The sequence below is a fragment of the Leptinotarsa decemlineata genome, unplaced genomic scaffold (genome assembly GCF_025532065.1).
Source record: "Leptinotarsa decemlineata unplaced genomic scaffold, Ldec_3_MD MMD2_tig00000576_RagTag_RagTag, whole genome shotgun sequence".
Classification (NCBI taxonomy): domain Eukaryota; kingdom Metazoa; phylum Arthropoda; class Insecta; order Coleoptera; family Chrysomelidae; genus Leptinotarsa; species Leptinotarsa decemlineata.
Genome location: NW_027412551.1, coordinates 8,111,956 through 8,138,103, shown reverse-complemented (window position 1 = coordinate 8,138,103; position 26,148 = coordinate 8,111,956). Strand labels below are relative to the sequence as shown.

The 26,148-nt window shown below is 34.7% G+C and overlaps 3 protein-coding genes across 6 annotated transcripts in view; 1 reads left to right on the top strand and 2 right to left on the bottom strand.

Annotated features, from left to right (window-relative positions):
- Positions 1 to 18,146, bottom strand: part of LOC111509508 (5'-3' exonuclease PLD3) — a 23,223-nt gene extending 5,077 nt beyond the window's left edge. The window contains exons 1-7 of one of the 3 annotated variants that reach the window (XM_023165271.2): positions 17,835 to 18,146; positions 14,313 to 14,410; positions 14,094 to 14,258; positions 10,241 to 10,421; positions 9,832 to 10,089; positions 4,244 to 4,312; positions 4,029 to 4,160 (exon numbers count right to left, since the gene is read on the bottom strand). In XM_023165271.2, the coding sequence (XP_023021039.2) occupies positions 4,029 to 4,160; positions 4,244 to 4,312; positions 9,832 to 10,089; positions 10,241 to 10,421; positions 14,094 to 14,258; positions 14,313 to 14,410; positions 17,835 to 18,146 (1,215 nt within the window). Of the gene's footprint in view, positions 1 to 4,028; positions 4,161 to 4,243; positions 4,313 to 9,831; positions 10,090 to 10,240; positions 10,422 to 14,093; positions 14,411 to 14,671; positions 14,900 to 17,834 lie in introns of those variants that run through there. The other 2 variants (XM_023165272.2, XM_023165270.2) reach the window with 2 other exon arrangements.
- Positions 16 to 1,768, bottom strand: LOC141481936 (uncharacterized). The gene is made up of 3 exons (XM_074174327.1): positions 1,572 to 1,768; positions 754 to 1,360; positions 16 to 657 (listed from the first exon to the last, which is right to left on the bottom strand). Exons 1-3 carry the CDS (start codon positions 1,721 to 1,723, stop codon positions 499 to 501), a joined length of 918 nt encoding a protein of 305 aa, XP_074030428.1. The 5' UTR covers positions 1,724 to 1,768; the 3' UTR covers positions 16 to 498.
- LOC111509509 (choline/ethanolamine transporter flvcr2a) overlaps positions 14,338 to 26,148 on the top strand; it is a 27,862-nt gene continuing 16,051 nt past the window's right edge. The window contains exon 1 of one of the 2 annotated variants that reach the window (XM_074174341.1): positions 14,338 to 14,472. In XM_074174341.1, the coding sequence (XP_074030442.1) occupies positions 14,461 to 14,472 (12 nt within the window). In that variant the 5' untranslated portion in view covers positions 14,338 to 14,460. Of the gene's footprint in view, positions 14,473 to 18,298; positions 18,516 to 26,148 lie in introns of those variants that run through there. The other variant, XM_074174342.1, reaches the window with a different exon arrangement.

The following is a 26,148-nucleotide window of genomic DNA, read 5'->3' as shown; positions in this document are numbered from 1 at the left end:
TCTCGTCTGGTGTTAAAATGTCTTTACCCGTGGAAAACAGACGTTCAACTGCAGCGCTTGAGGGTATAGCAGTATTGTATTTAATAAATAGATTTATGAATATCTGTTCCCCGAGGAATGCAGCATCGTTGAACGAGTCTTTTGATTTCATGTCCAGCCACATTTTAACGAGACTTTGCGCTTTACACTTTAAAGAGTTGGAACTCTTTGGTTTTTCTATAGAACGAGTGACGAATTGAAAAAGTCTTCCTCCTCGTCATCATCGTTGTTACTCGCATTGCTCCCTCCGCCAGTTAAACTATCTCTGTCCTTCGAATTTTCCGCTGCTTCTTGTCGTAAAGCATCTTCTACCTTTTTTTCCATGATCTTTTTTACTGCATCCACTCTACTGCTGTCATACGTTTCCAGCCATATCAACCGGAACTTTGGGTGAAATGCCGCGGCAAGTAGGCACTGTTCATCATTCAGGAGTGGACCAAACCTTTTCTCTATGCCATTCTATAAGGCATTGGCTAAAGCTGTGCAATTTACTAGGCCCTTAGATTTAATATTTTTTAATTTATAGACAGTTGCTGCAATCGTCGGTAGTAGTGATCCGAGATATGCTTGAGCTTCTCCTTGGATACGATCGAGGGCATTCGCGACAGGTGCCATAACCTGTAAATAAGTATTTAATATAAGTATTGATATGATGTGGAAAGAAAATAACTTTACTAAAACGTTAATTTAAACTATATACATATATGAAATTACCTTTGCGTACTCTTTCATTACAGTCACATCTTGGTCATTGAAAGTTAGAATTTTTAGTTGAGTCATAACCCTGTGAAGAGAAGGCCTTTTTGTTTCCAATATACTGTTGAGAACGACAATAGCATCATACAGAGAGTTCCACCTCGTCGTGTTTGGAAGGACAAGTCGTCTGCCTAATTCAGCATGAATGCTATCTGCCGCTACCGTACTACGTGATTGCTGATTCCAGAGAGTACGTGCCTTGGCTAAGGCACTTCTGTAGGGAGTCTTGAAAACAGTTATTTGTAGAGCAGCATCTGCATCTTTGCTAGCGACCAGATTGAACGTATGTGCAGCACATCTCATGTGAACTGGCAAAGTATTAAAGTTTTCTAATATCTGTTCATTGATTTCATTGCACTGGAGACGATCAGGAGCATTCAGTATGCTTTCTACTGAAATAAATTCTAAGTCATCATTTTCTTCTGAGTTTGGATTTAAAAGATTGGCAATATCAGGATAAAACTCAGACTCTAAATCACATGATGGCAACTCTGGAAGTATGTCGATCTCCGAGCCGAATTGCACAAATGCCTTTACAAAGTTACTGCCATTATCCGTAGTAGTTCTAAAATAAAATGAAGCCTGCTTTTTAAGGTAGCCTACGTTGAGAATATGTGTACAAAATTTCATGTTGATCGGCTAAGTAGTTTCTACGTGAAAGAGTAACAAACGAACAAACTCACATTCACATTTATAATGTTAAGTAAGGATTACGTAACCGATCCACATCACCATAGGTCACATCACTCACATCACGAAAAATAGACTTAACTGACCTTGTGATTTTTTTATCTATGTGAAATTCATAGTGAATATCTATCATTACTTGGGCCAGGATGTCGTATGTATGATGACCTTTTAGGCGTATGCACGTTAATACTGCATGCATTCTGGCTCTTGTGATAGCATCTAACCAGTGAACTGTCATGCCCAAATAACTTTTGTTGTGAGCTGACCAACAGTCAGCCGTCGTTGCCACCCAAGCAATTTTTCCAAGTAAACTGAAATTAAAATTATAAACACATCACGTAAAAAAAATGCACTAATAATAAATGAAAATTATATACATATGTATATGCATGCATACCTATTTTATGAACCCCTAATTATTTTAACTTTTTTCATATAAAATTATACCTACGTAGGTATACGTATACGTAAGGCGACGTTTATCTGTTAAAAATAAATAGAAAATAGGTATTTATTTTAGTTACTTACCTAATCAGGTGTTGCTTCAATTCAATGTGTTCGTCAGTAATGCGTCTACCCAAAGTTCTTCTTGAAATTGAATTTTTGCTAGGGTTTAACGTTTTTATCAACGCACCAAAAGACTTGCTTTCGACAACATGTAAAGGAATCATGTTTGAAACAAATAAATTTACTATACATTTGTCCACTTTGGCTTGGGGTACACCGCTGCCAGTAGCTGCAATCCCGAACGATTCCCCGATGCTCAGCTGTCGACCCTGTTGAATTCTTCTTTTAACGGGATTAGGATTACTGCTACTTGTGCTATCATCATCGGCAGAATGAGTTCTCCTTTTTGTCTTGCCCCGGTTAGAGGCCGCCTTAACAATCTCTTCAAACTGTACGTACTGTGACTCATGTACCCTTCTTACATGTTGTTTCAAATTATTCAGGCTTGATACATGAACTTTTATTTTGGTGTCTTTCAGCAAGCATCGCTTACACGCAAAAATTATTTGCTGGCCCGATCTGGATACAAATTCCACATACTCAGTCAAATGTGGCCATGGATTCTCATCAGGACCGCTGAATTCCGATTCCATGTCTTCCATGATATGGTTTTAATTACTACACTGCACAGCCTACACTTTTTCTAACTAAATTACATTCACTCTTCTTTATCAACACGCAAATGATCACTGAGAGTAATTTATAATAACAACAAACAAAACATTCGTCACTCTAAGCACTGGCGCTAAGTAATGGGATGATCAAACGAAAAAATATCTTCGCAGTTTTCTCACTCGCACGTGCCGGCAAAATATATCTAGTTTTGTTTTTGTTTCACGCGCTGCCACGCGCCGCTCGGCACTTGTCATTCGTTTCATACTTGTCTGAACCTCGTTTTCGCGCCGCTCCGCGGTGCCGGTAAATAGTAGGCATTAGATTAACGATTAACGGGCTTCTGCATATTAACGGAAGTTAACATGTCCGTTAAAATTTTTAAAAGTTAACTTAAAAGTTAATTCGTTATCAAAATGTTAACTTCGTTAATTAACGATTAACGGATTAACGAGTTAATGCCCAGCTATGGGCAGGTCTACGTCACAGAGAATCCTGTAGAAATACCTTCACTGAACTGGCACTCTTAACATTGCCTTCACTGTATATATTAATCATAACAATGAATATCAAGAAAAATGAATCAAGCTACATTAAAAATAACATGATACATAAACATCACACTCGGAATGGTAATGAACTGCGACTACCCTACTCTCGACTGGCTCTTGGTCAGGGATCCTCAAGTTATCAAGGTATCATCTGCTATAATAAAGCACTTCAGCTATTTGGAAACACTTGTAATTTTACTGAATTCCAAAGTTCTTTACTTGATTAACTTACCAAAAATGCATTTTATAGTACTGAAGAATTTCTTCAACTCTAGCTATTATTGTCTAGTTACTTTATTTTACTTGTACAAATAATAATAATAAAAAAAATAGATTTCACAATTTTAACTAATTTAAGTTACTTGCATATATTATTTGTCACTGTTCTTGCATCTTTTTATTATGTCTACTTAACTTCTAATAACATGTATATATACACTAACTATAGATAAGCACAATTGCTTTATGTTCGGTTCTGACTAGTCTGATAAAGTTTTATGCTGTATGTACCACATGTATGAAATCTTTTAATGATGAATAAATTTCTATTCTATTCTATTCTATATAAATTGAGGAAACGAAGGCAATGGATTCAAAGTATTTGAATATAAATCAGCAATAGTGTGCCCCACTCATAATCCAAAAATCGTAGGTTTGATGCTAACTTTCTAGTTGAGGTTCGGTTAATTTTGTTATGTAATATGGATGATGGGATTGTGAATAGTGATGCGCTCTCTAAGTGACTCGGGGAGTTATTAACATACCCTACACACAACACTAGGCTAATGTTCATAGCAGTCAATGTTGACACCAAACAAAAAATTAATCAAAGAAGTATTCCCTCTGTATGTCAGTTTTAGGCTGATTACTTACTGAAAAAAATAAGTGGAAAATTTCATTGTTGCTGAGAAGGTCCATTGGTGTTTTTGCGTTATATGCGGTGGAGAGGTTTGCAGGCCAAACGGATGGAATTTTTGCACCCTCTACCCCAAGGGTCCAGTAGACCTATAAATTCAATGAGATCTAGTTAGAATAGTTTCTCTATATTATATAATTCAAGTAATATCATTTAATTACACTGCACTCACTTCAAATATTTTCTGCACATCATTGGCCAAACAGGAGCAGTTATTAATATAAATTCCCAACTCTTTCACCTAAAAAAAACAATTGCTTATGTTATATCACTGGCCAGTTTACAAAATCGCAACAAGTATTTTAGTATACAATAACTTTCTCCAGTATTTTCATACTGACGAAGAAATCATTGAAAAGATACTCATTATGTCTTGATGCTTTGTTAGCCTCAATACAGGCTGATTCACGGTGGATGGCACATTAGACGTTTCTGGTGAACCAGACAACGGATCACTTTGAAAATTTAATGGAGGGCATATTCGGACATTCTCTAGCCAACTAAAATATTTTCGACAATGCGGTGTTGCCGCTTCTATTAGAAAGCAGTAGCAACTTTGATTTTTCAAATGGAACACTCTGTATATAATATTAAATTAATTTCAATTTTTTTCTTCGAAAATCATGACTTCTAAAAATGCCGATATCTTTTAGTAGAAGTACTATGATATCGAAATTTGGTTTGGAGTTAGGTGATACTTGGACACTTCCCACACGTCAGCCTAATCTCCGTTACTTCAATACAGGGTGCTAAAAAAATACAGTTTTTTCGTTTGCTTGAAAAAGTTGCTGAAATCTGATTATTTTAAATGGAACACCCTGTATATTATTGAAAATTCGGAAAGCTGCTGAAATTTGCTTTCTTTCTATGTATATCATACCTATACCTAACTAGTCAAGTTTCGGACTTATGAACATTTATTTGTGAAAATGTCCCTTCAGAATGGTATTTCCATTCGGTATTTGGTAAGCAGGCCATGATTACTATTTGACAGTAGCGTTGTGACATTCTCCAAATAATATCGACATTTTCGTTACTTCAGAAGTTGCAAATACCTTCAAAACGATGGAACAAAACTATTCAAACGAAGTTCTTATGAATTTGTTTATTATTTTTGGACAGTGTGACAAAATTATCAGCAGAACATGTAGAAAGTTCAATGAAATGTATCCGAATCTACCGCCAATGAACCTCAAGAAATTTATACGAATTCAGAACAATTTCAATGCATTTGGATCAACTTTAAAAGCACCAAGAAACTTGCCTCGACCCGTAACTTTCGAAGACAACCAGATTAATGTCAGCATATTTTCACGCATTTCCCGAGTCATCGATAAGAAGTGCTGAAGAAGATTTGGGTATAAAATATTCATCGGTTCAAAGAATCTTGCGAAGACATAAAATGCATGATTATAAATTCACCAAAATTCAAGCAATGAAGCCTCAAGATCCTCAACAGAGAGTAGAATTTTGTGAAATGTTGTTGACACGCATTCAAGAACATCACCTTTTTTTAAATAAAATTATTTAGACTGATGAATCGAAATTTTCGAGAGAAGGGATTTTCAATAGAAAAAATCGTCATTATTGGTCCAGTGAAAATCGTCACGTCACAAAAGAAGCCGGATTTCAAGAAAAATTTAGTTTTAATGTCTTCTGCATGCTGATGGACAACAAATTGAGGTACGTGATATACGAGGAGTCATTAACATCCAGAAGCTACCTGAATATTTTGGAGAATACTGTAGACAGTTTCGTGGATAATCTGCCACTCGAAGATTATCGAAACTGTTGGTACCAACTAGACGGAGCTCCTGCACATTGCACAAGAGAAGTGAGCGCAGAACTGGATAGACTATCTGACGATCGGTGGATGAGGCGCTTGGGACCATGGAATTGGCCAGCGTGATCACCCGATCTTAATCCATTAGATTTTTATTTGTGGGGAATGTTTAAAGAAAAAGTTTACAAAATACCCGTGCGTTCGAGAGATGAATTGTTAGAAAGGATTGCCCAAACATTTGAACATTTGGATCCCAATGAAATCAGATCTGCCACCACGAAAGCAGTCAACACCCGCATTTTAAAGTGCTTGGAAGTGAACGGCCAGCGATTCGAACATATTTTGAAATATTCCACATGATTGTTTTACTTTTTTATAATTATTCATATCAATATTTCCAATTTCAAGTTTCTTGGTGCTTTTTTAAAGTTTATCCAAACATATTGAAATTGTTCTGAATTCGTATAAATTTCTTGAGGTTCATTGGCGGTAGATTCGGATACATTTCATTGAACTTTCTACATGTTCTGCTGATAATTTTGTCACACTGTCCAAAAATAATAAACAAATTCATAAGAACTTCGTTTGAATAGTTTTGTTCCATCGTTTTGAAGGTATTTGCAACTTCTGAAATGACGAAAATGTCGATATTATCAGGAGAATGTCACAACGCTACTGTCAAATAGTAATCATGGCCTGCTTACCAAATACCGAATGGAAATACCATTCTGAAGGGACATTTTCATAAATAAATGTTCATAAGTCCGAAACTTGACTAGTTAGGTATAGGTATGATATACATAGAAAGAAAGCAAATTTCAGCAGCTTTCCGAATTTTCAATAATATACAGGGTGTTCCATTTAAAATAATCAAATTTCAGCAACTTTTTCAAGCAAACGAAAAAACTGTATTTTTTTACCACCCTGTATTGAAGTAATGGAGATTAGGCTGACGTGTGGGAAGTGTCCAAGTATCACCTAACTCCAAACCAAATTTCGATATCATAGTACTTCTTAACTAAAAGATATCGGCATTTTTAGAAGTCATGATTTTCGAAGAAAAAAATTGAAATTAATTTTTATTTCGAAAACGGTAACAGATAGGTATAGGGAAATATCAAGAAAAGTTGTCGGGCAATTGTTGGAGATTCCAAAAATAATATTATATACAGAGTGTTCCATTTGAAAAATCAAAGTTGCTACTGCTTTCTAATAGAAGCGGCAACACCGCATTGTCGAAAATATTTTAGTTGGCTAGAGAATGTCCGAATATGCCCTCCATTAAATTTTCAAAGTGATCCGTTGTCTGGTTCACCAGAAACGTCTAATGTGCCATCCACCGTGAATCAGCCTGTATATTAAGGATTACTTGAAAACACGAAAAATTTGTTGTTTTTTTTAAACAGTAATAATGTTTATGTAAGACTGATATTATTCCAGTTCTAACAACAATTCAATAACTGATGACTGTTTTTCATTGTTTAAAACACTTTCTGGGAAGATAGTCTGTTAATAGCAACACCGTTTACAGTAGAAACATTTGAGTAGGTAGTGATAGAAAGAAGGGATGGCTTGTGGATGTTGGTTGGAGAAAGGAAAGCATTGCTAAATTTTATGCACTAGGCCTTGCTTTTGCTGAGGATGGCTCTGCACACATAGGTTCTTTATGAACTCCAAAATAGAAATATTTACAAGAAAATTAATTCATTATGCAATAACATCTTCATAATTGAATTATATTAGTTTTGAAGGCAACAAGTTATTGCATTCAATTAAAAAAAAAGTTTCATCGTATACTAGCGAACCGCCTGGCTTTGCACGGGTGCAATGTTGATAAATGCGTGCGATCGCTGCTAATCATAAAATGCTATAGTGCAAAGCGCGGCCTTCGACGCGCTCTTTATAGGCACGCGCCACCGGCCCCCCTGCCGTTACCGCCGCAACAGCTTGGTCCCTGCATTTGTGATATCTTCGAAAATATTCATTTAAATTACGTGCTGTGAAGGGCCATATTGATCTATTTTTAATGCACAATGTATTTAAGGTAATCGTTTCGTAAATAAGCCATTATTTCGTAAAAAGTAAAGGATAAAAAATGGTTATTGTGAGTTATCCCAAAGACATACCACCGCGGACTTTTTTGTTTTTGTAGAGCTTCTCAAGGTGTACTGTAGTAGGTACATTATTTTGATCTATCTCGTAGGGTTCAGCCAGCGTTTGCAATGTAAGCGCAAAAAATGTGTTTCTCTCTCTCTATCTATCTTCAGGCGCATTTGACCAATGCTTCTCCTGTTACGTAACTGGCTGTTACATAACAAAAGCTTCGTCGGGGGACAAAGACTGTCTTGCAGTTTGCAAGTCTGTGTCCGAAATGAGGTCTACTGTTCTTGGAAATAAAACTATTGTCTTCTTCATAAAATAGTATTGTTGCGATCCCACTCCCACGTGGACATCCGGTCCACCCCGGCCTCCAACCGGCGTGAATGGGAGCAGGTATTATAAATATTTTACACAAACACAAACAATTTTTATTAACACTATTATTTTTACGATTGCTGGCTATAAAATTATCAGTTTCTCTACTATATTATGCATGTTATATACATATAAACCTTCCTCTTGAATCAATATATCTATTAAAAAACTCGCATCAAAATCAGTTTTGTAGTTTTGAAGATCTAAGCATACATAGGGACAGACGGCGAGAAGCGACTTTGTTATATACTATGTAGTGGCATGTATACCTAGCCATAAAAATATATAATGATGAAGTGCTAGCATTATTTATCTATAATATTAATCAAATATCAACCTGAATTGATTAAAGTCACCTTGACCTAGTTGGAAAATCAATAACATTCCATTGTAGCGTGAAAATATGAAAATTACTATAATTAACTGCATATTCATGGAACCTAACGAGACGGAAAATTTATTATCCTTGAATATTACTCTGGGGAAAATTTATATTTGTTAGACTGGATAATGAAGTTTCTCACATGGAAAGGAAAACTTTCTAACAAAAGGACTGTACACATTTAACATAGTTATTTCTTGAATTCTTCCTACAGATATTTGACAGTATACTAACTGGAATAGACATTTCGATTGATTTAGATTGAGTTTTCAACGAATAGTCCATTATTTATACTATATTTCCTTGAGCTACTGAGTAGTAAAATATTTTGAAGTAGCTGTTCCATAGACGTATATAATCGCGCCTGTTGAAAAGTGAAATTGAAGTATTTATTTTGAACATCCAATGTTGTTGTATGATTTGATATAACAAATAGTTGTATGTATACGGTGAGTAACAAAACTATGGAACATTCGCATTGATAATTAATTTTTTTTTTTCAATTAAACATCCATAATTGTTTTTTTTTCAAATTTCGAGTAAAATTTTCTGTACTTTCTACGAAAATAACTTTTCAATGTACCACAAACCTGCACAGCTTATCTGATTGAACCAGGCATACTTGAGATATTTTAAAGTTTTGCTGGAAAAAGGAAGTCATGATTCGATCAGATCTAATTGTGTTTTAATTAGGTACTTCATTGGACTAACAACCTGAACAATCATAGAATCTTTTGTTTGCGACCCTTTTGGGACACAACAAATAGGGTGGACCCGGTAAAGTATTATAAATCTGCTTATACTAACTATGACAGTTCGTGCTGGAACCTCTGGCGTAAAATGAATCTATCGAAAAACACTTTCCCAACACCAGAACAAAAATTATGGTCTCTCGACGCGCGCGCTAACTTGATTAGTAAAACACGTCGAGAGACTGTAATTTTTGTTCTGGTGTTGGGAAAATGTTTTCAATAAAAATATCTTGTATGTTGATAAATGAAGTGGAAGTGAAAAATGTTATAGTTTACTTTGCAACTGAAGTAAAACCTGTGAAAATCCATCTAGAAAGTTAGCTTGAATAAATCTCTCAGAACAATTGAAATCAATATATTTATAATACCTGTGTGAGAGATCTCCAATCCATATTAGCACTACCAACATACACATTCCTTCCATCAATAATCCACAGTTTTGTATGCAGTACTCCCCCACCTAATAATTTTGCAAAATTCAAGCTCCGTACTTCTGCAGCTTTTCTTTTAACTAACAATTCAGTGTCTATATTGGGAAAATTTTGCGTTGGAGCATTTTGGGCTATTCTGATTTTAATACCTCTATCCGTACCTGCTTTGAGGAGAGCTTGAAATATTTTTTCTCCCTGGAAATAGATGTATATTAGGTATATCAGTGAAAAATAACATTAAAAAGCTTCCCTGTCGAAAACATTTTTCAAATATCTTAGATTCATTACATTACACTGGTTAGAAAGACTTCGTTAGGAGTTTATTATTGACATCTACTTTATTTACCTGTATGGAAGATGAATCTGGATATACTTCTGATTGACGTAAACTCCAGTAAAGAGAAGCTATATCTATAGATGTATTTGCTGAACTAATCAAATCTAACCAAGTATCGAATGTGGAAGGATATATGATAGACTCATTGGGATACGACATTCCTTCAGGAATACTTTCTACAAGAGATAACCTTAAAAAAAATAATTAATTTTATTGTAACTGCTTCCTAGTTAGGAGAAAATGAGGTACTACATATCATGCAACGTAACTCAACACCTGAGATCTGCAATAATAATAATAGTAATTTATTTCCTTAAGACAGTTGCAAACCATATGGAAAAAGTCACTTGTTTACATTTAAAATACAATAATACTATTATACTAATACTAAAAAATTGATTTCACCGCAAATTGCCACGACAAATATTCATCCAGTTTATAAAAACACTGTTCTGTCAAAAAGGATTTTAAATTATATTTGAATGATTGTTTTGTTATGCAGTTTCTCACATTTGAAGGAAGAGAATTGTATATTTTAGGAGCCATATGACTGGGAGATTGGTTAGTTACTTTGAATTTTCCGAATGGGATTGAAAAATCATTCTTTTGTCTTGTATTGAAACTATGATTTGGGTTGTTCCTCACATAAATTTCATCATTATTGTCGAATACTAGCAAACTCAACTCTGATATGACTTGACATGGTAATGTTAATATTTTCAGTCTCTTGAATATATCTTTGCATGAATAAGTCTGTGAAAGCCCCGTCATTGATCGTAAAATTCGTTTTTGTGCCACGAAGATATCTTTTGCTAGGGTAGATAAACCCCAAAATATCACACCGTATCGTAGCCTACTTTCAACTTGTGCATAGTAGAGCTGTATCAATTGATCAATATTGAGTACATGCCGCAAAATTTCTAAATTGAAAGGCAATCGAATTCAATTTTGAGATTAGGTAATGGGAGTGAGCCTTCCAATTGAGATTTTTATCTATTCGTAATCCTAAGAAAATTGTTTGATCCGAACTAGTTGAGATCGATGGACTCGATTCGTTCGATTGGAATGACAACTCATTACATTTTTTTTGGATACGGTGAAACCTCAGTGCTTGCGTTTTCGAAGTATTTAAAAACAAATAATTTGCTGAAAACCATTCATTCAAAGGAGTCAACACTTCATTGCATTTATCACGCAAGGAAGGATCCATTCTTTCAGATATAATCAACGACGTATCATCAGTGTACATTGTGAAGGATGCAGGTACAGAAAGTTTATTCAAATCATTAATATAAAAAAGGAACAGAATTGGCCCCAATATGGACCCCTGAGGGACATCAATGTCTATTTCAGTTTTTTGTGAGAAATGAGTGTTGATGGTTACATATTGTGTACGTTTGAGTATGAATGATTTTATTCAAATTTGTTGTGCCCTGCTGGTCACAACAAATTCCAACAGGACATTCTTCTGCCTCAATATATTCTATTATTTTTTGATAATAAGGAAACACCGTAGTCTTAATAGATTTTTTGTTCAAATATCCATGTTGGTTTCTCGAAATTATATCATATTCATGACAAAATGACATTAATCTATCTAAAAAACAATACTCGAATACTTTGGAAAAAGTTGAAGGTACTGTGACTGGTCTGTAATTTTCAAGGCTCTGACGAGTTCTTTTTATACACAGGTGTTATTTTACCACATTTCAGCAATTCTGGAAAACCGCCAGAAGAAAATGAGATATTTACCATAAAAGTAAGTGGTACAATAAGTTCTGATAGGCACTTTTTCAATAGAATTGTAGGTACCTCATCCGATCCCCAAGAAAATTTATTTTTTAATTTTGATTTAAGTAACTGAAATAGTTCTAGCTCCTGATATGGCATGAGAAAAAAAGAATTTGGAAGTGACGTAACGATTCACAGAAAATGATTGAAGTCCTTGTTACAATGATGTAACAATGATACAAAGGATATAAAAGCAACACTCTGGTACAACAACAAAAAAAAGTAAAAAATAGAACCGGTACATGATAAATAAACCTTGCTGATTTTGAGAATACTTATTTGCTGTTACTGTTGCTGTCACCTGTTTCTTGCACATAAGAGTTGAAGCTAAATTGCATGTTCAGTATTAATTTTAAAAACATTTTATATTGTATCTGAAATCATTTCTGTTTTTTATGATGAAAATACAATTTAGTTGCATGCAAATATTTTATATTCGAATGTATTAAACAGAAATAAATACACTTCAGATATTTCAGCCGAATGAAAATGCAAATCTTGAATGATATTCCTAAAATTAGTCTGATTTTTTTCAACATCTCAATAGAATATTTCAACACACTTTTATCAATGTGAAGTCATAAAAATTTTATACTTTGGCAATATTTCACAATTTTGTTTGCAAAAGCCAAATCTGAAATCTGTTTTTTCGTTAACCACCCCCTTTCGAAGGTACTCTTGAATCCAGCTCCTGTGATAAAGAAGGTAAAACTGGGTCAGTTAGGTCTGGAAAATTGACGAAGCTATAAAGAATCTGGCAAAATGGAAAAATCTGGTTATGTGGGGGAACGAACATACAATGTATTCATTATGATGAGTAGAACACTCTTTCCGAGAGTTTGCTTGGTAGAAACACCTGGTACATACACAAGTTGAAAACCAAACATGAGACTGGAGTTGAAATATACATTGCAGCTATCTACTTGATCAACTCTAGATGGAAGTGTATGCAATTTTGCAAAGGAAAATTTGTTAGTCTTCACCTATTGCTTTTCTCTGAGATTGATGAACCCATGAGACATCTGGAGTGGTTTGTGAATGCAGTCGAGAACTGTTAACTATAATTAGACTCTACACTGGGTGCAATGATACTCAACTCAAGAATCACAGGTATCAAAAAAGCAAATGAATATGCTAGGTCATCAACTATATAAATGAACCCTGGTCCAGCTATGGGGTACCAAAATTTATGATATGGGTTAATGAGAAATATAAAATACTAGGAAAATACACAAGAGGAAAAACCTTTATGAAGAGACCCTCTGAAAAAAAAAACTGAAGAACTTTTGTAATTCAGCAGGGATCACCTTAGATCATTTACTGGACGTTATTTATTTAGAAGGAGCGTGAACAAAATAGGGCTATTTAGTAGACACTTTAGTTGCAAGCAATGCAATAAAGGGACACAGACCGGATCTCAGATGGCAAACAATTTATAATCTGATCTGGAATTAATACGTAGAAGTCAAAATTGGTACAGATGTAGGAGAAAGCAACATTCCGAAAGTACTGGGGGATAGGGGTGGAGAATTGGGGAGGGGGGTCTCAAAAGTCACTTTTCTTGTTTTCTCAAATAACTCGAAAACTTCGGCAGCTAACAAAAATGTTCAGTTACTTAAATGATTCGGGCGATTGACTCAGTCAATCGCCCGATGTGTGAGTCGATGGTTCAAGCAGCAGCCAAAACACTCGATTTTCACTCGCAATCGTCCAATCCGTGTTAGGAATCACACGTTAAAAGGTAAGACCTCGTTAGTCCTTAGCTCGCACAAGTTTCGACTTCTGAGGATTGTCGTTCGTAGGGGTCCGATAGCTGGTTAACAGAAAAACATTTTAAATTTTTTTCAAAAATATCTACATGAAATTCTATGATATTACAAGTGAAAATGTCACAATAGTCACATATTTTATTTAACCATTTCCAAATACTCATTATTAACCTGTTGAAACTGTTTTTTAACTGGTCTGTAGGGATTCAGATAGCTGATTCTTTTGTTCCTCTTTTTATTCCAAACAAAACTGTATCCTCCTTTATTTATGTCGATAATTATGAAAGCTCATTTTATTTTACCTGCAAGTATTGTTGCAGCTATCAGCAGGAGACGAATTCAATTCATTCAACACTCTTTCGGTGGCATGATCTAATAAAGGCAATAATACTACTAGGAAGATCAGGATGCAAATTATGGATATTGGTATACAGGATGGTCTACACCATTTACTTTTGTTGCCCCACCTGAAATACCAAAATGAGAAATATTTTCTGACAGGAAGAATGTTAAAGAAGTACCTTGGTGGAATACTGTCTGGGTCTGCAGGAATCATGTATCCATGACTCCATATGTCGGCTTCCTCTTCATTTTGAACAGGCGGAGTTTCCAATACTGGCTGAAAATCCAAAAAAGTTATTCAGTTTACTCAGTTTTCCAGTCTAAGCAATGAATTGTCAGGTAAGTTAAAATAGTTTTCATTGGTGGCATTTTTGAACAATTAAAAATATGAAACAAGCAGGCAGTATTGAAGATTCATTGTTTGAATTGTCCTCACAATACAAAATAATTAATAGACTGAACAAAGAAAATGTTTTAGAATATATCGTATATCTTTGATTCCTAATATAACTTGAAATATTCTTATGCTTGTACATACTTTGGATGAAGAATTGATTTTGATTTTCATTATTTCATGAAAAGATTCTAATTGTTTTTGCTATTTAAGCAATTTTACAACCACGTATCATCTCTCAAATTCAGGATTTCAAAACTGTTTATTTTTATTCTGATTTAGGATTGCCAACCAAATTAATTTTAGGGAGTTTTCAATTTCTCACTATAACAATTATTATTACTCTGAGACATTAAACTCGAAACAATAAAATATCTATGTCCTTGTTTTGTCTGAAGCACACTAGAATGCTACTACCACAGCTTACTTGCTACTACCACAGAACACCTGTAGTTAGGGTGTCCTGTGGCTACTAAAGCTTATAAACTTGTTTATCGAGAACCAGTGGCGTAACCGTGATTACTTAAGAAAGAACGATAATAATATGATTTTTAATGGTGTTACCAAAACAGAAGTACATTTTGAATACTCATTACTCATGAAATCGATTGAAACAACAACAATTTCTAGAGCCACCACTGCATTTTAAATATTGTGAATAGATCAATGTTGTAAATATCAGATTAATAATTGATTTTCTGAAAATATACAGAAAAAAAATCTCAATGGAATTCTGAGAATTTCTCGTCGTTATTCCTTCTATTTAGAAACTATTGGTTGAAAAAACCTGTCACGTCTTTTAATGATAAAATAAGTAACACATATGAGTTACGTGCTTAAGATAATATATACTTAAAGTACAATTGTGAGTTCTGTAGTACGACGAACACGCAATTCCTAGAACGAAAATAGTGGGCTCAGAAAATAATTCTTAAGATCTGAACCTTATAACTACTGTCGTAACTATGAAGTATATTTTACCAAAAATGGGGTTGGGGACGGTTGAAACATTTTTTGTGGGTACGGTTGAAACAGAAAATATATTAATGTTTATTTTTTGCAGATGCCGAAAGTTCGGGTGAGGAAGACTCCCAGAGGGAAAATAAACTTGTCGAGCTATAGTATTGCATATGAGGCAGATAGGGAAACATTCTTCTTTCATAATTATGCCTTCGGTATAAAACACCTGAACACAGAATTGTTATTCTATTTCAAAAAAAATTGAAACCAAATGACTAACATTTGAGTTAATGGAAAATTTAACTCAATTTGTACTGAGGGTGCCAGTGGCGTATTCAGGATGTGTTTCTGTGGGGCAAATATGAAGTATTGTAATAAGTATGAATGGACAATTCATGTGCGTCACATGAAACGAAAACAGTCTGAGGGCTTTTCATCTATTTCCTATTGGGGCATTCGTCTCCTTTGCCTCCCTGTATACGTCCCTGAAGGGCGCCCATTCTTTTTTCAGAAAGGGTCAAGGTGGGAATAGGTATATACAATTTGTTAAAGTATGGACTGGATTGTATCAATTATGCAACTTTTCAATGGGCTCATTTAGCAATTTTTTTTATTTCATTATTTGAAAGTTTATGTTTCAAATAGTACATCTGCAAAAAATCTGAATTTTCACTCTTTATCTTCCCCCTAGAATTAATAGTTGAATGTGGCGTTCACCAAAACGGAGTGTGGTCAAGCTTGACGTCACATCAGTCGACTCGGCGACAAGGAAGTGCTGGCGGATACGCGAAATTTGTGTGCTAAAGCCGCAGAAAGTAAGTTTTGTATTGTTTACTTCAGTGTGTCAACTGCGTAAATATGAATAATGATAACAAAGGACGTTACAAGTATTGCATCGTTCCTAAATGCAAGAATTCTTCGGTAACTGTACGAGAAAAATGTTTTATTTCACTGCCAAGTAACTTAAAATCACGAAAACTATGGCAGCGCGCTATGCTGAGGTCTGACTTTGTAACTGCCAAGGGGACGCATTTTTGTTGCGAAGATCATTTTAATGTAAGTATGAATGATAATGATTAATAAAAAAAATTATAGTTAACTCTGAGTACTACTTTGAATTTTTGGTTGAAAAAGACTTAGAAAATGACATGTACGTCAAAACTATGAAAGTGGGAAAAATTATATTAAAACCAGGCGTTATTCCGCATATCTTTGATTGCCAGATTGATAGACCGACGGCCCATCTAAAGCTCCATCGTTTGAGCAAAAAGAAAAAACAAATTTTGTTGAATACTTGTAACGAAGATATCGCTGAAAATCAATGCATGTCTGATGAAGCGAGTTCACAGGAAAAGACCTTCGATGTTGGAAGATCAAAAGCTACATAGACCGTAAATATTATATACCACCGAAAAATAAATCTTTCTAAAGAAGTAGAGAATACAGAAAGTATTGGAAAAAAATTACGACTAAGTTCCTCGAGGACAGTGAGAGTTCGAGTACATCAGACATGACTTCTGTTGATACATCATCAGATTCTACTTTGTCTGGAATATTTGTTCAAAACTGGAATACGAAAAACAATATTGAGCGAAGATCTATTCACGTCATAAAGAAACCTCCAAATTTATATTTTGGAAACCCAAGGGACTCCTTAATTATTCTAGAAGTTTTGTCTCAAAAATGGCAGTTACGCAGAATTGATATATACATTACTTGGAAGAAAATTAAATTCAATTGGTCTTATGGAATTTTGGTAGACGATTTTGGTTTAGCTGCTGCTTCCGTATAATGCCATTAAAATTAGCAGTTTGTTTGAAAACATTCATTCAATGGAAAGCTATAGAGGAGGTTAGGGAAATCTGCTTTTACCTTTTAAGACATCGTTATAATAACGTACAGTGCATTATTGATTGTTTTGAGACATCGATTCAGAAACCAAGTGACCCAGTTCTCTATTAAAGCTGTCTTCTAATGAACACATAATGTTTTCTAATTTTTAAATTGTTTTAAAAACAAAATAATTCAAAAATACGTAACACGTGGTGTTTTCAAACCAGCAAATGAAACAAAATCCGACGATGGCAGCGATTCATAATCTTCAACTACAGGCCCGGTTGCCACCACTCGAAGCTCGTTGCCTGGTGTGACGTCAAGATGTACCGCGGGCGATCTCACACTTTCAACTGCTCTTGCTCAGTTGTTAATTGACGTATAAATCGAAACATTTTGTAGGATACTTGGGAGATGATTTACTTTTATGATACATAATTTTCAATAAAAAACTAAATTAGCCTGAATGATCCAATTGTAGGTATATTTCGTTGTGTTCGTTTTTGATACTTACCGATAAGCGTGACTTTCCAAGGAATCCAGGACGATACTTTTGGGCTTTTTCCGTAGAAGGAGGAATAAGAACCAACAGTTGCTCTCTATCTGGGTTTCGAGAAGTTCGAGGGCTGGCGCAAGGTGATCTAGTCCTGGAACCCGAAGACAGATTGTTGAGGTTGATGTTCGAGGAGTTATCTCCGTAACTAATATTGTTCGTGTTATTGACTTGTACCAGTAAGCTGCATGTTTGTGATGCGATTTGGAATAGTCCATCCTGAAGGTTTCTGGGTTTCGGTGCAGTCTTACCAAAGTCCCAAAAATTAGGCATATCCTGTAGTTGCAATAAGTGAATGTAGAGTTTTGCTTTTTCATTTATGAGAGTTATATAATATGAAATACATGAAGATATTGAATATTTCAATTTTATACAATGGCATTCTGAATCTGCGACGGTTACGAAGACTTCATACATTGGGTCCGTAAAGTAGCGCGTAAATTAGTTATGAGACCTATATGCCTTGTTTTCGGTCTCTGGTTTTGAATGAAAATAATAGTTTCTGTTCTTTCAGGTGGGGTAGACCAGGGGCAATAGCAAGAGGGCACGATTGTATCACCAGCTATATCTTTAATATCTCTACAGGTAGACTTGGACGGAGGACATATTTCATTCGTCTGAATAGCACGTTTTAGTAGAACGGTCAGTAGTTGTCTGACGTTAGTATCGTACGGCTATATTGAGAAGTCGAAGAATGTTTTTGCTTTTTTCATGGACAAAACACAAGCATTATAGAAAAATCATAAAATCCTTAGAGCGGTGTCTGTGAGAAAGAAACGATTTACGTTGAAGATTAAATTCATTTGGGAAAACTTTCTCAGGAAGTTTATTGCCCAAAGTATTGAAAAATGGATATCAAGGAGACCCTTTTAGGAAAAATTTATACGTGGGGACATAAGGTGTTTGGTCCTAAGTTTTAATCTTCCTCTTGAATATAATCACTTGGTGATTGAAACACGTGTCGAGGTTTTAAAAATAACGGTTTGGTGTTGGGATTAAACTTCAATGATATTCATTACTACACCAAAGGTTCGAAACAGTGTACCACTAGTACATAATGACGTCCAGGTTAACGGAACTGAATCTGTATCGTAAGTACTCAACAAAAATAAGGCTAGTACAAGCAGATATTTGGTTTCTAAAGAGCTGTGAAAGACATTCAGCTAGTTTTAATCTTCCTCTTGAAGATGATCACTTGGTGACTGTAGTTCTGTTATGCATTTTTTGGTATGTCTTTGAGCTACCTATCTCAGAGATTCGGTTTTCATCTCCTCAATCGTATTAAAACGCCGTCCTTCCATGGGTCTCTTCAATCTTGGGAACAGGAAAGTCGTAGGGGGTAAATCTGGTAAATACGGTGGCTGAGGCATGATTGTTTTTTGGCCAAAAGCAACGACGAATGAACAGGTGCATTATCGTGATGTAAAAGCCATGAATTGTTTTTCCACAAAACCGGACGTTTTCTTCGTATAACTTCTCGCAAGTGGCGCATAACTTCAAGATAATACTCCTTATTGACCGTACGACCATGTGGCAAGAACTCCTGATGCACGTGTTTTTTTTTGGTCTTGGCTCTCCTGGGCTCTCCACTGGGAGGATTTGACTTTGGTTTCGATGTCATAATCATAAACCCATGTTTTGTCACAAGTTATGATTCATTCAAGCAAATCGGGGTGGCTGTCGACGTCATTCAATAATTCCTGAGCGATGATCATGCGACGAATTTTTTGGTCAAAATTCAGCAATTTTGGAACGAACACGCTTCATGCCCAAAAATTCCGAAAAAACTGCATAGCACGAGCCAAACGATATGCCGACACCTCCCGCAACGTCTATAATAGTGATTGGACGATTTTCCACAACGATTTTCTTCGCTTTCTCAACATTTTCGGTTGTTGATGTGCTAGGCTAGGGCATCCTGGGCCAGCGTCGTCTTTCACATCTTCTCGACCTTCTTTGAAAACCTGGTACCAGAGTACAAAAGCTGACTCAGAGTACCATCACCGTATGCCACTGCCAACATTTCAAGTGTTTTTTAAGAACTCAATTCCATTCTTTACACAAAATTTAATGCAAATTCTTCGATCCATCCACACAAAACACTTATAACTTTTATGCGTCTCACCAACAAACTGAACGTCCTATTTAGCTGAAACTGTGAACATATGTTCGAGACAAGTATACCAACATAAAAAAATAAAATAATTTGCTAATCGAATGTACCTACGTAGCCAGCGAACAGTCCACGTATATTGCTATTGTAGATAAGTCGCAATAATCTTATGATATGGAAATGTTACAATTGTCTTCGGTCTACTTATCGTGCTAACAATCACATGAAAACTTTTTCAATCAACTTTTTCAATCACTTTCTTGTTTAGATTGTGACTAATTGAGTGCTCGATTCTTGAATGTCTTCAAAATGCTACGGAAGCGTAGAAGGGCCAAAGATTATTTGTTTATTTGATTCGCCATAATTTCGACTTAAAAGTCGAAATTTCGACTTTTATCTCGTAATTTCGACTTTTATCTCGTAATTTCGACTTTTATCTCGTAATTTCGACTTTTATCTCGTAATTTCGACTTTCATCTTGAAATTTCGACTTTCATCTGGAAATTTTGAGTCAAAAGTAGAAATATGGTTCCTTGAGTGCATTATAATTTACTACGAGGTGATGTTAACAGGAAGTTCGTGAGGTTGTTGTGTGATTGGAATTTCAATGGAAATATGTGGTTGAAAGTGGGATCAACCTCAAGCGCCCCTAAGGTTAGAAATAATCAACTCTGAATCAATCAATAATTTCAACAATAATTATTTCAAACTGATGTTGAAACAAGAACAAATATTTCAGTTTAATGTACATTTTTGAAGATACTCATTGGAGGATATTTCTTAAAAGGGGGATGTCCCAGAACTTTACGAATCGATATGGGGACTGAAAATGAAGTAATGGAGAGGATACAAAACTACTTTTATCAAAACAACGATAAAAATTAAATAAAAACAACAAAAAAAAATTAATTGGCGCTCCGGGGCGACTTCATTGATTCCAGTGGCGCATTTGCTTTTTCAGCTGCAGGAAAACCCGGAAAAACCTGCAGCACCACATCATCTGAAGATCTTGATCTAACAATGTCCTCTCTCTTATAAAACAAAATGTAGGGTGTCTCCAGAGGCTCCAATAAATTCAATGCATCGCCAGAACACTTCGTGACACGACTATCGTCAAACTTAAACCAGTTCGTTTCGTCTTTGACCAAGGCGTAATAATGAACAAATTCAACGCTAGAACCACAGTGAACAATGACTGCATGAATATTTTAATATTGTTGAAATGTTCATCTATTTCGAACCTTCCAAATAGTTTCTTGCTTCCGTTAGAGTCTTGTTTGAAAATCATCAGTGTTATTATTAGATTGACTGGTGCCTCAGCTATACTTGTTTCTTTATAACAGTCAGTTAGTTTGGCGCATGTTTGACAATACAGTCGATACAAAAAGCTTTTCATGAAGTATTTACTGAATCAACAAATCGACCAGGTTTTTTTGTATGGAAAAAGCATGCATAATCAAAGGATAGAATCTTGGTGGTCTATATCACATAAACATAATGCACAATACTGGATGAATTTATTTCAAACCCTAATAGAAGATAATTTATTTGATGCATCATTTTCGTACAAGTCTCTAATTCAATTTTGTTTCATACCATTAGTACAAGTAAGAGATACGTTGTTGTTAATGAAATTTTAATTATAATTTTTATTTCAGAGTGATCTTGATCAAAATATATTTTGAATGGAGTATTCATAGAATACGGAAAACAAGAAATGCTATTGCTCCAGCAGGGAGACCAAGTATATTGTATGCGATGCCTTCCCTTTATGGAGTTACAGATCACCTCATCGAGATTCCATCATTCGATTTTAAACATTTTTCGTCGAAGTGTATATCCCCGGACAGCCTGTGATGAAGATTTTTGGAAATTATGTTAAATTTTTATGAAAAAAATAACTACACAAGGTCCCTAGATCCTTATGCCACAATTAATTAATACATTAACCTGAGAAGAGAAATAATTATGTTATGTCAATAAATTTTAGATTGATAAGTATGCATTGATATTATTCAGTACCTTTTTGAAAAAGTAAATGTTTTCCGCACGAGTAGGATAAAGTCGACTTTGGCTAAAAAAATATTAGTTTCTGATCATAGTAAATCAATCTGATCAGTGATATCCTTACTTCATTATCAAAACTTATCTAAAATTCAGTTTTTCACTTCAACTGAAGAAAAATCTAGTAGAAATTTGTTAACATTTTGAAAAAATACTCTACATATTCATATCTTAAACGTCATGTAGAAACACATTTTGCATTGGCAACCAACTAATACTGTCGGTATGTTCTTCGAAGAGATATAATGTTCATTTCTTAGGTATTATGGGTTTTCTCTCCTCGTTTCGAAAAATCATAGAGACCTAATGACGCAAAAAAAACTAACTGGAGCAGAATGGTTTCTGAACGTTCAATCAAAAAATTAGTAGGCTTCGAATATTCAATAAAATCGGATTCTGTCATATTTCTTCGTAAAAAAACATACCTCTATGAGAAGATTGGAGCACTGTCGAAGTGATTTGAAAAGAGTGTCGAAATTTCGAGATAAAAGTCGAAATTACGAGGTAAAAGCCGAAATTACGAGATAAAAGTCGAAATTACGAGAAAAAAGTCGAAATTACGAGATAAAAGTCGGAATTTCGACTTTTAGGTCGAAATTATGGTGGATCAAATAAACAAATAATCTTTGGCCCTTCTACGCTTCCGTAAAATGCAATAGAAGTAAATAAAGGAAAACATTCTTTGACCTGAATTCGTGTAATATCTGAATTAATCACATTTCAAATTGAGAAAAATGATAATTGCGAAAGTGATGTTTTAAAATTATTTGAAAAAGTATCGCATTAAGCAAACTTTCAATCAAATTGAGATTGTTTCGATGTCTGAAACGATACAATCTTGCCTACGAGTACGTGACAAATAAATACATCATATATTTTTTAGTGGCATTTAAATTGTCATTGAGGGTGACGACAGATTTTAATTTTTTCAAAACAGTTATAATCTATATGTGAATAGAAAAATAGATTTCGAAAGTTCGAAATCAAAATGATTTCAAATTATTAGAAAAATATAGTTATATGAACCTTGTGGAATTATTGTTTCGCTCCCAACTTCTTGTAGATATTGTAGCACATACTCGAGAAACACCATAAGAAGCAAGAATAAATTTGCGGTTCTGATGTAGTCGGTTTTCACAATATTTTTTATACGCACACTTCACCCGGGATCAAACATTTGCCCGTCTTCGTGACTTCGATCGGTGAACTAAATTCTCCTGAATAGTTTGTGTCCATTGATTATTTTATTACCCCTCAGTAGGGTATGTAGGACGGTTTAGTCTCGACTTGCGCCACTATTGAGCTAATTAGATCGATTATTTTCGCCGGCAATGCTTCACATCGGAATTTCAAAGAAAATGATTCATTTTCTTGTCTGGTTCTTTCATTACACACTAGGTTATAGTAAAAAGTAAACGAACCAAAATACCTGGCAAGTAAAATTTGAAACTTTCGATGTAAAATGAATCTATTGAAAAAACTTTTTCCCCATCATAACAAAAATACGCGTTTCGTAAACTAACTTAGCACCATCAGGTGCTGAACAACATGCTTACTTAGTAGGCGAAACACGCCTCGAGAGACAGTACTTTTGACAGTCATTTTTTGTGGGGAAAATCAGGGTTTTTATGGGCTTTCTTTGGGTATTTTCACCTTGAACAATGTAGAAATATGAAACATTTAATGGTAAACTTTATACACGTGTAGAAAGGGCCAACTTTTCAGTTCACCCCAAGTTACTGCGCGAATTCAAAGTATTTTTCACAAAGAAAAATGTTCTATTTATCAGTTAATTATGGTATTCAATAGACAATTAGCAGGATTAAAATTTTGAAATCAGATGGTGTATATCAAGTTGAATGGAACAATAAATTAATTAAGGCTTTCGCGGTCTTCAAACCCGAACGAAGATCATAACACTGAATGGAACAAATTGAGAATGATTGCGAATGGATCTAAGTCTAAGAGCCGTGAACCGAAAGAATCAGCGTATATTGTTACACCTGGAGAGAAATGTACAAGTATTTTGAACAGCTCCTCAGAAGTGGATCATATCTGGCTACCTATCTTGGCGGAAAATATAGATAGAGGCGATATAACAATAGACTAAAATCAGAGAACACCTCATACCAGGGGGTGCCAAAAATACGCAGCCTTACCTAGAGATGACGGTAATTGTTTGAAAAATATCACGGTATTAGAAAGTAAATAATCTATATAGCAGGGGTCGGCAAGTAGTTCTGGGTGGGGTCCGGATACTGTGGTAAAATTTTAACGAGGTCCAGAAAAAAATAACTGATAATAATTAGGTGCCACCTATATATTATTTTGGTTTCAAATCAAATTCTGAATTATTAAACACAAGACCTGAAGTTAATGTGAGAAACTACACCGACAGTCTTGAGCCAGTTTTTTATAGTTTTTTTCTCGATAGGAACACCAAATTCGAAGTGTGTCTTCTAGGTGGGCGTCCGGTAATCTCGAATGATACATGTTTTAAGAAAACATTTTTAAGAACTATGTTTCACATAGGGGAGATCCTTGTAACTTGGGACACTTTTCTTCGAACCTTCATAATTTGAGCAAGAACTGACTTAAAGCATTGCTTTTTTTTAATACCGTATAATAATATGATCATCAAAATATTCTGATGCTAGGAAAATACACACGATGATTTATTTGTGGGAAAATAAAAAAAACAGATTGGGTTTTATGTCCCAAGGTACAAAGTGAGGCTTGTATTTTAAGACACCTATATTTGTACCTTGGGACAAATATCTTCAGGATTTTTATTGAAATTTTAAAACCATAATACATTGTAATAAGCCGTGAAAGTATGACCCATATATACTTATTTGTCAGATAAAAAAGTGACAACTAAAAAATCAACTCTTAGAGAGCATAAGTAATAAAAGCCTAGTTTTTTAATAGCATTTATTTATAATCACTTTCTCTTAACAATTAGTAAGAATAAGGATTTCACATATACCTAATTTAGTTTAAGAACTTAACAGTTATGCTTTAGAACTTTGGTTGTTACCACTAATTAACAATCAATTTACGAACTAAGGCAGATCGAGACAAGACAATAAAATATATCCTATTTTTTGGACTTTGGACCACATTTTTGACAATAATTATCAAAACAACAAGTAACACATTGAATCCAGTATACTTTACGTGAGTTAACAAAATAATTTTCTCCACATCCGACACAATTATTTTCCTCTTGATCATCATCACATGGATCGTCGCCACTTTCTAAAATCACATTAGTGACTTCCTCTGAACTAGAATATTCAACTTTTTTTTTTGAAAACTCTTTTTTACAGACTTCATATTTTTTTGTAACGCATTTTTCCTTTTCTTTGCAGCCAACTGCTCCAATTCCAGTTTTTCAGGAGTATCGGTTAAGACTCTTGTTTTCTCACGATTTCTTCAAAGCTACTGCATACTGATATGCTAGTTTCAAGAATTGCTCTTTAGGTATGCCATAATGAAATTTGGATGCTGTTAAACAATACTCGACTTATTGCTTTTCCTCTTCATCATTGAAGACTCTCTTCACAGCATTATTGGGTTTATAAATGACAGTTGTAGTTTCGTTTTCTTTATTCAGCTTTACGACCTATTACAAATTTTGAAACCTTAAACTCTTCGGCAGCTTTTTGGATAGAACATCGTTTTTCAATCACCTTTTCAACGGCATTTTTAACATTTTCTGCAATTGGTTGGGGAATAGTAACGTTATTTTTGCTCCGAGGCATCTAAAATAACAGTAAAAGAATAATTATAGGTAAACTAGAGTAGGCTATAGAAAATATCCAATGCTTGTACCTAGGGACAGTGCCAATATCACTGTCCCAAGTTCTTTCAATCGGAGATTCAGTATTTAACTGCGAAATAAGTTATTAAAAATGTAGTTGTCACCTAATTATACTCATATCAGATTACTTACTTTAAAAATTACGCATATGAAAAAAAAATGCACCCGAAAAATTTGACAACGCACAGCAATGACATGACGAGACAAAATGGCCGACTTTGTTGAGTGCAATCGAATTGTTGTTTTAAATGACCGCTAGATGTTGCTTGAGG

Excerpts from the sequence above, each read along its gene's own strand:
- LOC141481936 (XM_074174327.1), bottom strand. The coding sequence starts at position 1,723 with ATGACAGTTCACTGGTTAGATGCTATCACAAGAGCCAGAATGCATGCA. Across the intron at positions 1,361-1,571 it reads ATAGATAAAAAAATCACAAG|AACTACTACGGATAATGGCA; the intron begins GTCAGTTAAGTC and ends ATTTTATTTTAG. Across the intron at positions 658-753 it reads TAATGAAAGAGTACGCAAAG|GTTATGGCACCTGTCGCGAA; the intron begins GTAATTTCATAT and ends ACTTATTTACAG.